The sequence below is a fragment of the Chiloscyllium plagiosum genome, unplaced genomic scaffold (genome assembly GCF_037043375.1).
Source record: "Chiloscyllium plagiosum isolate Xiang-an unplaced genomic scaffold, Cpla_swu_hap1 HiC_scaffold_18, whole genome shotgun sequence".
In the NCBI taxonomy this organism is placed as follows: Eukaryota; Metazoa; Chordata; class Chondrichthyes; order Orectolobiformes; family Hemiscylliidae; genus Chiloscyllium; species Chiloscyllium plagiosum.
In genome coordinates, this window is record NW_028270156.1 from 31,178,613 (window position 1) to 31,190,736 (window position 12,124).

Below are 12,124 nucleotides of genomic sequence, written 5' to 3' on the forward strand. Positions count from 1 at the left end.
GAGTCAAGACAATCAAATTGAATGCAATAGCACAGCTATTTAAAACATTAGGACTGAGAGTGAAAACCAACACAACAGATGAAGGCAGAATTTTATCAAGCCAGTATCTAATCCAAAGTAGACAGGCATGAGGCTGGAAGAACACAGCAAGCCGGGCTGCATCAGGAGGTGGAGAATTCAATGTTTAGGCTATAACCCTTCTTCAAAACTGGGGTAGGGCTAAGGGGAGCTGCAGATAAAGACGGGGGGCGGTGGGGGGGGGGGGGGGTTGTTTGGAAGGGGAGAGGGGCAGAGTGGTGAGATAGTGATTTGTGACCACAAGTGAAAGGTACAGCCTGGTTGGTCAATGGAGGAATGAACCTGGTTGGTAGCTGAAAGAAGGGTCGGTGAGAGAAATGGAGGGGATCGGGGGTTCACTGGAAAGGGAATTGGGGAATGGGAAGGGAGGTTATTTAAGATTGGAAAACTCAATGTTGTGTCCTCTGGGCTATAGGCTGCCCAGGTGGAAGATGAGGTGTTGTTCTTCCAGTTTGCAGTTTGGTTTGTTGTGGCAATGGAGGAGACCAAGGATGGTCATGTCGGAAAGGGAGTGGGAAGGGGAATTGAAATAAGTGGTGACTGGGAAGTCAGGTCAGCCCTGTGGGCCCGGCTGAGATGCTCGGTGAAACATTCCCTTAGTTTACGTTTGGTCTCCCTGATGTAGAGAAGACCACATCGGGAGCACCGGATACAGTAAAGTAGGTTGGAGGAGAGGTAGGTGAACCTCTGTCTTGCCTAGAAGGACTGTTTGGAGCCCTGGAGGTGAGGGGGGTGGTCTGCCAGCAGGTCAATGTAATCAAATAGCTCCTCTGCAGCCAACCCACCATCACCACCAATTCCCCACCGCCCCATTGATTATGAATGCAACCATTTGAACTAAATGGCCTGTACTTTGCTGCAGATTTCGGCATCCAGACCCTTGACTATGCACTGTATTTATCTTTTGGCCTGCTCACTCCCTGGTTCAAGGAAAATTGTGGGTATTCCAGAGACGCTGTAGTTCCTGTGTCCAGTGTGCATAATATTTCCTCTATCATGCGTTCTTTGCAACTCTTTGCATGATTTATTTTCCCATGATCAACTAGAAAACGATTAGAAAATACCACTTCATCAAGTGTTGCTACTTACTGCACAGAGATCTGTACAATATAAAAAGTTAATATGCTCTTAGGCTGCTGACAGGGATACCTAAGCATCCTTGGATATGCTTTACCTTTTTGAATAAAATATTAATTAAATGTACAGATGCATTCGCGATTGATGTCAAGGGAACAAATACTGACAAGCCTTTCAACAGAAAGTAAATGAAAATTGATTTCATGCCTGGCTATATGATTTATTTTTATGGTTTATTTTAAATCATAACTATTTAACAACCCAAATTGAGTAGTGCTGCAAAGGGATCTGGAAATAGAGATCCATAAATCATTAAAAGTAACAGAGTATGTTAACAAAGCCATGGGAAGTGCAAAGCAGTGAGATTAATTTCTAGAAGATTATGTTGAAAGGTGAGATGAAGAGGGCTGGAAGAAAGCGTGTGTGAAGCATAAACACTGACATAGAAGAGTTGGACCCGAATTACCTGTTTCTGCTTTGGGAATTCCATGTTGCACTGTCGGAGGTGATGCCGATTGGATGACACGTAAACTTAGTCTGTGGGATCCTTCCATCCAAGTGGTTGACAGGGAATAATTTGAAGAAAAGCAAGAGTACTTGCTTGATTGGCCAATATTCATGCTCCAGTCTACATCACTTGAACAGGTTATCTGACATTGTACTCATTACAATGGCTGCCTGTGGAAGGTTATGATTTGGAGATGCCGGTGTTGGACTGGGGTGTACAATGTTAAAAATCACACAATACCAGGTTATAGTCCAACAGCTTTAATTGGAAGCACACTAGCTTTCGGAGTGCCGCTCCTTTATCAGGTGATCAGTTGACAATCACCTGATGAAGGAGCGTTGCTCCAAAAACTAGTGTGCTTCCAATTAAAGCTGTTGGACTATAACCTGGTGTTGTGTGATTTTTAACTTTGTGGGAGGTTACATTGTGTAAATTGATTGCCATGTTCCTTGCAATACAAGGATACCTACAGAACTGAAAGATATGTTCAACAGTATAGCTGAGTTTATGTGCTCAAGCCTCAGTGCACCTAAAACCTACGATTGTTTGACTCTGAGGCAACTGTTAGACCATTTGGCCCATCATGTCTACTCATGTCTTGCTTAGCTCATAATCCTCAATTAGAAATGTCTAACTCAGCCTTGAATATACTTAATGGCCCAACCTCTTCAACCTCTGCAGCAAACAATTCCAAAGATTCTCTACCCTTAGACAGAAAGCTATAGGGAGAGGTTGAGTAGGCTGGGGCTGTTTTCCCTGGAGCATCAGAGGCTGAGGCGTTACCTTATAAAATCATGAGGGGCATGGATAGGATAAATAGACAAAGTCTTTTCCCTGGGGTGGGGGGAGTTCAGAACTAGAAGGCATAAGTTTAGGGTGAGAGGGGAAAGATATAAAAGAGACCTGAGAGGCAACTTTTTCACTCAAGAGGATGGTGTGTGAATGGAATGAGCTGCCAGAGGAAATGGTGGAGGCTAGTACAATTGCAACATTTAAAAGGTATCTGAATGGGTATATGAATAGAAAGGGTTTGGAGGAATATGGGCTAGGTGCTGGCAGGTGGGATTAGATTGGGTTGGGATATCTGGTCGGCATGGACGAGTTGGACTGAAGAGTCTGTTTCCGTGCTGTACATCTCTATGACTCAATCATACTTGAACAACCCCTTAGTAAACTATTGTGTCATCTGAATATTTCAAGAACATTGGCTCTCATTCTTCCAACGAGGACAGGCCCAACCTACTCAACTTCTCCTCATAAGACAGTCCCAGCATACCTGGGAGAAAACTAGTAAACTTTCTGTGGACTATGTCTAATGCCAATATCTTTCCTTAGATAAGGGGATCAAAAGTTTTTAAAGAGTATTCCAGTCATGATCTAAATAGTGCCTCATATAGTTTTAGCAATCCCTCCCTATTTTCATACTCTATTCGTTTTGCAATAAAGTGTGATTTTCCAGGAGCAATTTTGATTTTATTTTCATGTATATTTTACACTCAAAATATTTTAATATACGGTGAAAATTTTTAACTTGTCACCACGAAACAGCACCATTTTGAATAATTTAAGAATTAGAAAAAAAGAGAAAAATGTAGCTTGAAGAGAGGCCATCAGAACTGAGCCAGCTCATCACCATCAACCCCGCCTGCACCACCATCCCTCCACAACTGCTTTGCAGCTGTCTATACCAGAGCCACATCAAAGTTACCGGTCCTCAAGTGCCACTTTTGCTGCTGGGCCAATACTCCTCCACCACCATCCGTGCCAGACCAAGAATATCAGACTCACATCTCTCCACCAACATTCCAGCTGCTTTCCCTATTATCTGCAAACTCTTGTGACTTGAGGACTCTCAAATCCCACTTTGCTGCAGCTTTCTCAGTTTAAATAATATTATATCACACTTTTAACAATCTCAAGCCATTCCAAAGTGCATGGCCAAAGTAATACTTCTGAAATATAGTCATGGTTGCAAGATAGAGAGGACAGCTGCCAACTTGCACATCACAAGCTCCCACAAAAATCTCCGTGTGATGACGATCAGACAGTCTGGTCCTTTGTGATGCTGACAGAGATAAATATTGACCAGGAAGCTGGGGAGAAATTCCCTGATTTGCTTTAAACTAAAGTTAGGGCATCTTGTGACAAATTCAGGAAGCACCCTCTCACTCAAAGCATAGTGGATATCTGGAAATCCCTTCAAATATCTGCGGGAGGTCAACTGAACATATCAAAACTAAGATGTTGGTTTCTAAGACCAGGTTTTTAACAGTTCTGTAACAAACTGGATAAATAGTGTTAAGATGCAGATGTACATTGATCTAACATGAGGGAATGGCGGAACAGGCCTTATTACCTGAATGGCTTATGTTCCAATGTTCAATTTGCTTGCTCAGGAACACGTTAAGGACTTAGATTCCCTACAGTATGGAAGCAGGCTATTTGGCCCAACAGGTCCACACTGACACTCCAAAGAGTAACCCACCCAAACCAATTCTTCTATCCTATATTTACCCCTGACTAATGTACCTAATACTATGGGCAATTTGGCATGGCCAATTCACTTGGCCTGCACATCTTTGGACTGTGGGAGGAAACCAGAGCACCCGGAGAAAACCCACGGCAACACAGGAAGAACGCACAAACTCCACACAGACAGCTGCCAGAGGTGGGAATTAAACCCGTGTCCTGGTGCTGTGAGGCAGTGGCGCTAACCACTGAGCCACCCTGCCAAATAAACAAGTTAAGTTAGCAATTTGTTTAAGGGGCTCAGAAAGAGGCATTAATTAAAGGAAAAAAACCTTCAAATGAATAGAGAAATTTGCCAAAAAAGCTAGTTAAAGTGGTGGTGGCATTTCACAGAGGTTGGGTGTCTGCAAGTTGTTGTGGGATAAAAGGAGTGAGTCTTGCTTTAGTTCATGTTTGTCCAGTGTGCAATAAACATGTATGTTCTTTTGTTAACAGGATAATGGCAGCCTTTTCTGAATGTGTTCAGTGACTGACTTCCACAGTAATCAAAAATAAAACAAAACTTACAGCATATCAAGTCAGATTTGGGATCTGTCCTGTCCCATTTTACTACCATCTGGGATCAGAACATTTCTGTTAGCTAACAAGTTCACAAATATCTCGAGTGTTTCCTCCAAACACCCATTGCCCTGGTCTTGTTTACAGGAGGAGTTGATGTGCTGTTTCCACATTATATCATGCAACAACACAATTTATCCAAAAATTCAACTATTCATCCAAGTTTTTAATTGCAGGGAAAAGAACTAACAGGGAGAAGAAAGAGGTATGAAATACCAGGAATTCTGCTGAAATATGACATAAGCTCTCTTAAGATCCTGATATCTGAAAAAGGAATGCCCACCAGCCAGTTTCTCATTCGCCTTTGCGGCATAATCGGTGGAATTTTTACTACTGCAGGTAGATATGATTTTCTTTTAAATACAAAAAATGCAACAGGTCTAATAAAAGCATTCTATTGTATCAGCATCCTTAAGGAGAGGTATTTCATTGACTCCATCGTATGTATCATTTGTGGTTCAGTGGGTCCCCCTAGAGAGACTTGAGCACATAATTTACATTGACACCATCCCAGTGCAATACTGAGGCAATGTTGCAGTCTTTTGGATGAGACATTAAATTGAGACACTACCGACTTTTGTTCCTACTTTCCCTAATTCGATGGGTTTACTCTGAATATTACTAACCCAGGTTCTGACAAAGCGGCATACACAATGTTCTTTGTTAAAGCAAAAATGCAGGCTGAAAGCTTGATGTCTGTAATATTCAAGATAGTCAGCATCTGCTTAGGTCTCCTCTACATTGGGGAGACTGGGCGCCTCCTAGCAGAGCGCTTTAGGGAACATCTCCGAGACACCCGCACCAATCAACCAAACTGCCCCGTGGCTCAACATTTCAACTCCCCCTCCCACTCTGCCGAGGATATGGAGGTGCTGGGCCTCCTCCACCGCCGCTCCCTCACCACCAGACGCATGGAAGAAGAACGCCTCATCTTCCGCCTCGGAACACTTCAACCCCAGGGCATCAATGTGGATTTCAACAGCTTCCTCATTTCCCCTTCCCCCACCTCATCCTAGTTTCTAACCTCCAGCAAAACTGTCCCCTTGACTTGTCCGACCTGCCTAGCTCCTTTTCCACCTATCCACTCCACCCTCTCCTCCCTGACCTATCACCTTCATCTCCTCCCCCACTGACCTATTGTACTCTATGCTATTCTATCCCCAACCCCACCCTCCTCTAGCTTACCTCTCCACGCTTCAGGCTCTCTGCCTTTATTCCTGATGAAGGGCTTTTGCCCGAAACGTCGATTTCGAAGCTCCTCGGATGCTGCCTGAATTGCTGTGCTCTTCCAGCACCACTGATCCAGAATCTGCTTAGGTATGACAATTGACCACTTAGTTGTCAGGAGCTTGTGCTAAAGGAACATTGACCACTGACTTCTTCAATCAGTCAGGGAGAAAAATTTGCATTCATCAAGACACAGGGCAGTCACAAACCTGACGATAAAAGATTTTCCACTGAAAGCAAAGTAAATTCCAGTGTACTGATAATGAGAAAGAGTAAAGAGGTTCTACTGCTTAAAGCTTACTTGTGGAGAGAACTTGTAACAAGTCTGGTAACAGTTAGGGGTAATGCCAAGCTTCCCATTGCTAAGCATTGATCCTGCATTGGGGAATGATTTGGCTGGCATACCCTTCAAACTGAAAACTATAGCTGAGAGAGACTGGAAAGGCTATAGAAAGCAAGTGGTAAAGTAACTGGGAAGTGGGAAAGGTCCAGAAGCCCCACAACTGGTTGGAATAACTCAAAGGGCATTTGAATCAAGCCAATAGGAAGCAGTAAAGGGACAAGGACCTGAGAAAGTTTTGGAAACCCTCTACTGAGTATTGAAGCTCACAACATTCAGGCTGGCCCAGGAATGGCTAGTTTGAATTAAACAGGGCTAAGATTAGATTTCCTACAGTGTGGAATCAGGCCCTTCGGCCCAACAAGTCCACACTGACCCTCTGCAGAGTAACCCACCCAGACCCATTTCCCTCTGATGAATGCACCTAACACAATGGGCAATTTAACATGGCCAATTCACCTGACCGGCACATCTTTAGACTGTGGGAGGAAACCAGAGCACCCGGAGGCCTATATCCCTCCAAACATTTCCTATTCATGTATCTATTCAAATGTCTTTTAATTGTTGTAATTGAACAGAGCAGGAGAACATGAAAGTAGAGCCACACTTAGTGAATGAGCCACAGGAGAATACAGCAGAAACGGAAAAGCCACCAGATAGCAGTAGTGAAAAGAGAAAGACAGTGAAACAGGTGGGGGAGAAAGCTATCCCCAAATCAAAAGGAAAAGGGAAGGGTAAATATACCATAGCAGACACAAGGGACAAACAACTGAGTTCAGTATAGAATTAACCACTGGAAGATCAAAGAAATAGGACCAAGTTACAAATCTTGATGTGTCCAATTGGGTTTTTTAAGTTAAGGGAGAGTGAGGTGCAAGAGACAACTCCAGATATTCTACAGGTGGCATACCCACCAACCACCTGGAAATCAAGCTTATGTTATTGAACTGGATTATAGAAATGAGCAATGAAGCATCAAAATTTGGAGAAGATGGCAACCCCAAGAACAAGTGTTCGCGATACAGAAATGTTGCAATAACGGTAAATATGGACAACCAGTTTTCAACTTCCATTATGACTGTTATACCCAAGACCTTTAATGGATTAAAATAAAAAGATACATATTGAACTAAAATGGATGACATGATTATCTAACTATAATTGAAGCACATCCAGGACACGATGTGGAATAAATCAAATTATCTGCACTGAAATTACCATTTTGTCTAGACATTGAAACTAGTCAATTGAGTCAGCATAGAGTTATTCAGCTCTCCAGTTTTAATTCACAATGATATAAGGGCACACATTAGACATCAGAGGTTGCTTGCAACTGTGCAAATTTGAAAGACAGTGGAGCCAGACTTGAGAACGTATAAATGAACTATATTTCATCAGTCGCTTTTTCAGTAGCAGAGAGATAGTATGATAGATTCATACCACCGTAACCAGTAGGTTGCCTCTCTCCCCCTGGTGGCTTCTCCTCATCTCAGAGAACAGCACAAGCTGAAAAAAAGTGGAAAACTGCCATTCATCAAGAACTCAAAGATATCTATAAATTTCACCATTGCTGAGGACACAAGGCAAAAATTTAAAAAAACAGTGGTCTTAAATTAAAAATCAATCATCTCAAGGACTCAGAATCTTTGAACTGTAGCACTTACTCTATCCATTCGAGACACCTTCTCCCCTTTTAAACTTGTGTGTGTTACTGGTGCATCTTTATTGTTTTTTCTTTTGTTTAGTGTGTAAAAACATGATATTTTTCAATCAAGAGAACCATATAATTGCCTCATTCATTTTAATCTAATTTATCACATTTTTAACTGATGTGTGATATAGCTGTATATCATAAAGAAATAAAAAATGTTTGTTGCGATGGAGGCTTATAAAGATACAAGCTGGCTTATCCTTCCTCACAAGGTTATACCATTAGCTTTGCTGCAGCAGTTGGAAATTCTCAATATCTCATGATTAGTTTAATATCATCACATAAGAAATAGAAGAAATATTTCCTTTGAATTATTATCTTAGTCTTACCAGTTCTTTCAAACCATCATATAATTTATTTTTATTTTGTGTTGATAGTTTTTTTTGTAGTTACCTTTGTTTCCAATGCGTGTGTGCAGGAGGCCGTAATCCTCAAGGTTCCTCTACTACTTAATAAAATCATTGTCAATCTTTCACCTCAATTCCTTTCCATCACTATTTATATATTACATCGCTCGATTCCCTCAGTGCCCAGAATTGATAAATTCCAAAACGAAAACAGAAATTGCTAGTGAAACTCAGCAGGTCTGGCAACATTTGTAGGAAGAAAGCAGAGTTACTGTTTTGAGTCCAGTGACTCTTCACCAGACTCTTTCATCTATAAATTCCACCGTGAATATGTTGAGCAACTGGTCAACATTTGTTAAGATCACTTGTTGGTCTTGAGGAGATGGTGGTGAGCAACTTCTTATGCATTTAGTGAAGACTCTTCTACAGTACTATTCGGTAATGACTTCCAAGATTGTGACCCAGGAACAACAATCTGTCAAAGTCAAAGCACTTGGAAGAGAATCTAGATGACATTCTGGATTTGGGATTTGTCCGTACTAAAGGTAGAACTTGCATTGCGCTTATTGTTGAACAGAATTCACAGTTCAAAAGCTGTCTCCTTTATATTTGTGCCACTCGCTACATATTTGTCAGTCCTACTCCTCTTCTTTAGAACTATGGTATATTTTACATCACCCAGATAAAGCAACATTTCAAGAACAACTCTCAGTAGTACAGTGCAAGAGTGTCAGTGCAGATTATATGCTTAAATTTCTGGATTAGCACTCAAATGTACAGTGTATCAACTGAAAGCAGATATCTTGAATCATATAATGGCTACAAAACTCTAAAATAAGCCATTTGATCCTCTATTGACTAAGAACCACTCAGCTTGTCCCATTTCCTTGGTAGCCCTGCAAATTCTCCCTCCTTGGAAAATTATCCACTTCTCTTCTGAAAACCACAAATGAATCTTTCTCCACTCACTGGTAAAGCATTCTGAATCATAATAATTCATTGGGTAATAAAGCTTATGTTGACATTAATTCTTTTGCAAACTGCCCTAATTCAGTGTCCTCTAGGTCTTGAATCTGCTTATGAGAATGGTTTCTCCAGTTACTGCTTAGACATCTCTTTGAGCACCTCCATCAAATACCCTTTTCTAACAGGAATGCCAGCTTCACGAATTTATCCAAGTTAACTGAGGTCTGTAATCATTGGGACCATTTTGCTCGTCTTTTCTGCACCCTCGAAAGTTTTCATATCCTTTCTAAAATATATCGGTCAGAATTGGACTTGTTAAATCACTTTTATAAAGTTATCTTCCTTCTTTTCCTACTCTATGTGTTTGAATACCTACATATCTTTTTAACCTCTTATCAAAATGTTAAGATCAAAGAAAGGGACACAAACGCATTTTAACAATCTTTACTTGGTCCTGAATATGTCCACATTTCTCTCCTTAGGACTGCTACTGAATATTTCTACATTTCTCTCCTTAGGACTGCTACATGATTTATGTGGGTTCATTATTAATCTTCTTCGCTGCTAATGCAAGCTTAGAACAGATCAAAGGTAAGGGAAACAATATCCAATGTTTTGCAGTTTATAGCAAAGTACCAGTCACTGAATAAACATGTTTAGGATAATGAATGGCTTTGGACAACCTTAATTAATCCTTCTACAGAGACCCCAAAGTCACATTATTGCAGCAATCTCCAATAATCCCAGGGTTTAAGTCTCCCCTTGAGTATGTACCAGATTGCTGTGAAAACTTCACTGCATTTTTAAATTTGCCTTTTTGTGATTTTACTTAGTACCCCAAATAACCTTTTCACTCTGACAAATAATAAATGTCTCTGCTATCTAGTCCTTGGAGAGGGTAGAGAAAATATAACAGGAAAACACTAGGGATGCTGATGAATTGGAGAGGTGGGGATTGTTCTTGGAGCAGAGGTGGTTATAGAGAAAGCTATAGTAGTACAGAGGAACTACTAAGGACTAAACCCTAACCATCACATAAATATATGAAATCCCAGCATTAAACAAGGTCCCAAACAGCTTCTACAATCACAAGCGTTTGTCAGTTTCTGTTGAACTGTGTCGCGAAAGACAGAAGCACCGCCTTGCACATGTTTACTTTCTCCACCTTTTTTCATGAACAGCCCAATAAAATGATGGAAATAAAGCATTTACTTTTGCAAAGGGCCGTGTAACTAACCCTTACATAAATACTATCCAGTCGCTGATGCTTGTGGTGCTAGTGTTTCTTTGTTTTTGCCAGCATTTTCACATGTTCTTCAGTACAGGTAATCCGTATTCACTCACCTCTTTGATGTAACATTTTTACAAGACCTTGTAATCTAGTTCAGATAATCAGAAATTCGGATAAGTGATATTTGGAAAATCAAGGTTCCTCTGTAGTCCAAATAATGAGCAGTTTTGATAGAGCAAATAGGAAGAAACAGTTCCTTCTGAAAAGTGAGTCAAAGGTTAGGAGCTGTTGTCTTGAAGGATCAAAGAGAACTAGAGATCCAAAGAGGATCGCCAAAATCTGCAACATTTGACCTGAAAGGGTAGTGGAAGCAAATTCCACTGAAATCTTAAAATCATAAATGTGTATGTACTTGAAGGCAACTAATTTGCAAGGCTATGGGAAAAAGACAAGGTGTGAAATTAAATTGGACAGCTCTTTCAAAAAACCAAATTAGACATGATGGGCTGGATGATTTCCTTCTATGCTGCTCCTAAGATTCCTTTAAAACTTGAACAGCACAAGTTTCTTGAAGACTTCCACAGACCCCTGAAACTAACGGCTATCATAGCGCAGCCCAGTTAATGGATCTACATCTTTCATGCAAATGTTTCCCATTTCAAAATCTAAGTGTGGTCTGTGGCATAAAAATCGTCTTAAGTAAATTGCTCCAGAAAATAGGATGGAAGAAAACCAAAATATATCTTATACAGGATTAACTTGGCATTACATTTTTCCAGTGTGCTCAGCGTTCCACAGTAAATTGTATGGTTAGACCTGGTTGATACAGAACCAATTGCTGTCATCTTGACAAACTATAAGTAAAACAAGAGAATGCAAAGAACTTGAAAGGTTAATATGAATCTCCACCCTTCAGGCTCTCTGCCTTTATTCCTGATGAAGGACTTTTGCCCGAAACGTCGATTTTGCTGCTCCTCAGATGCTGCCTGAACTGCTGTGCTTTTCCAGCACCACTCTAATCTAAACTCTGCCTTCCAGTATCTGCAGTCATTGTTTTTACCTAATATGATTATCCAGTCAATCCAATGAAATCTTGAGTTAAAAACTGTTTAGACATTCTAAATGTATATTTAATACTTGTCTATTTCAGACATGAATGAAGTTTTGCTCCAACAAAATTACACTAGCGTGCATACACATTGGCATATGCCTGCAAGTTGCCACCCAGATTGACAGGGTTGTTAAGAATGCATGGAGTGTTTTGGCCTTTATTAATAGAGGGATTGAGTTCCGGAACCAGGAGGTTATGCTGCAGCTGTACAAAACTCTGGTACGGCCACACTTGGAGTATTGTGTACAGTTCTGGTCACCGCATTATAAGGAGGATGAGTGAGCAAAATTAGGGCGCATTGTATTAGGGGCAAAGTACTAACGTGGATTGAAAGTTGGTTAGCTGACAGGAAACAAAGAGTAGTGATAAACGGCTCACTTTCGGAATGGCAGGCAGTGACCAGTGGGGTACCGCAAGGATCAGTGCTGGGACCGCAGCTTT

The 12,124-nt window shown here is 41.0% G+C and overlaps 1 protein-coding gene across 5 annotated transcripts in view; it reads left to right on the forward strand.

Moving 5' to 3' along the window:
- Nucleotides 1–12,124, forward strand: part of LOC122557719 (endoplasmic reticulum-Golgi intermediate compartment protein 2-like) — a 65,295-nt gene that overhangs the window by 42,737 nt on the left and 10,434 nt on the right. For 3 of the 5 annotated variants that reach the window (XR_015760133.1, XM_043705628.2, XM_043705626.2), the window contains 2 exons: nucleotides 4,927–5,089; nucleotides 9,860–9,932. Coding sequence is in view for 3 of the 5 variants with exons in the window: in XM_043705628.2 (XP_043561563.1) it covers nucleotides 4,927–5,089; nucleotides 9,860–9,909 (213 nt within the window). In the remaining 2 variants the exon portion in view is untranslated. The remainder of the gene's footprint in view (nucleotides 1–4,926; nucleotides 5,090–9,859; nucleotides 9,933–12,124) is intronic. The other 2 variants (XR_006313923.2, XM_087996395.1) reach the window with 1 other exon arrangement.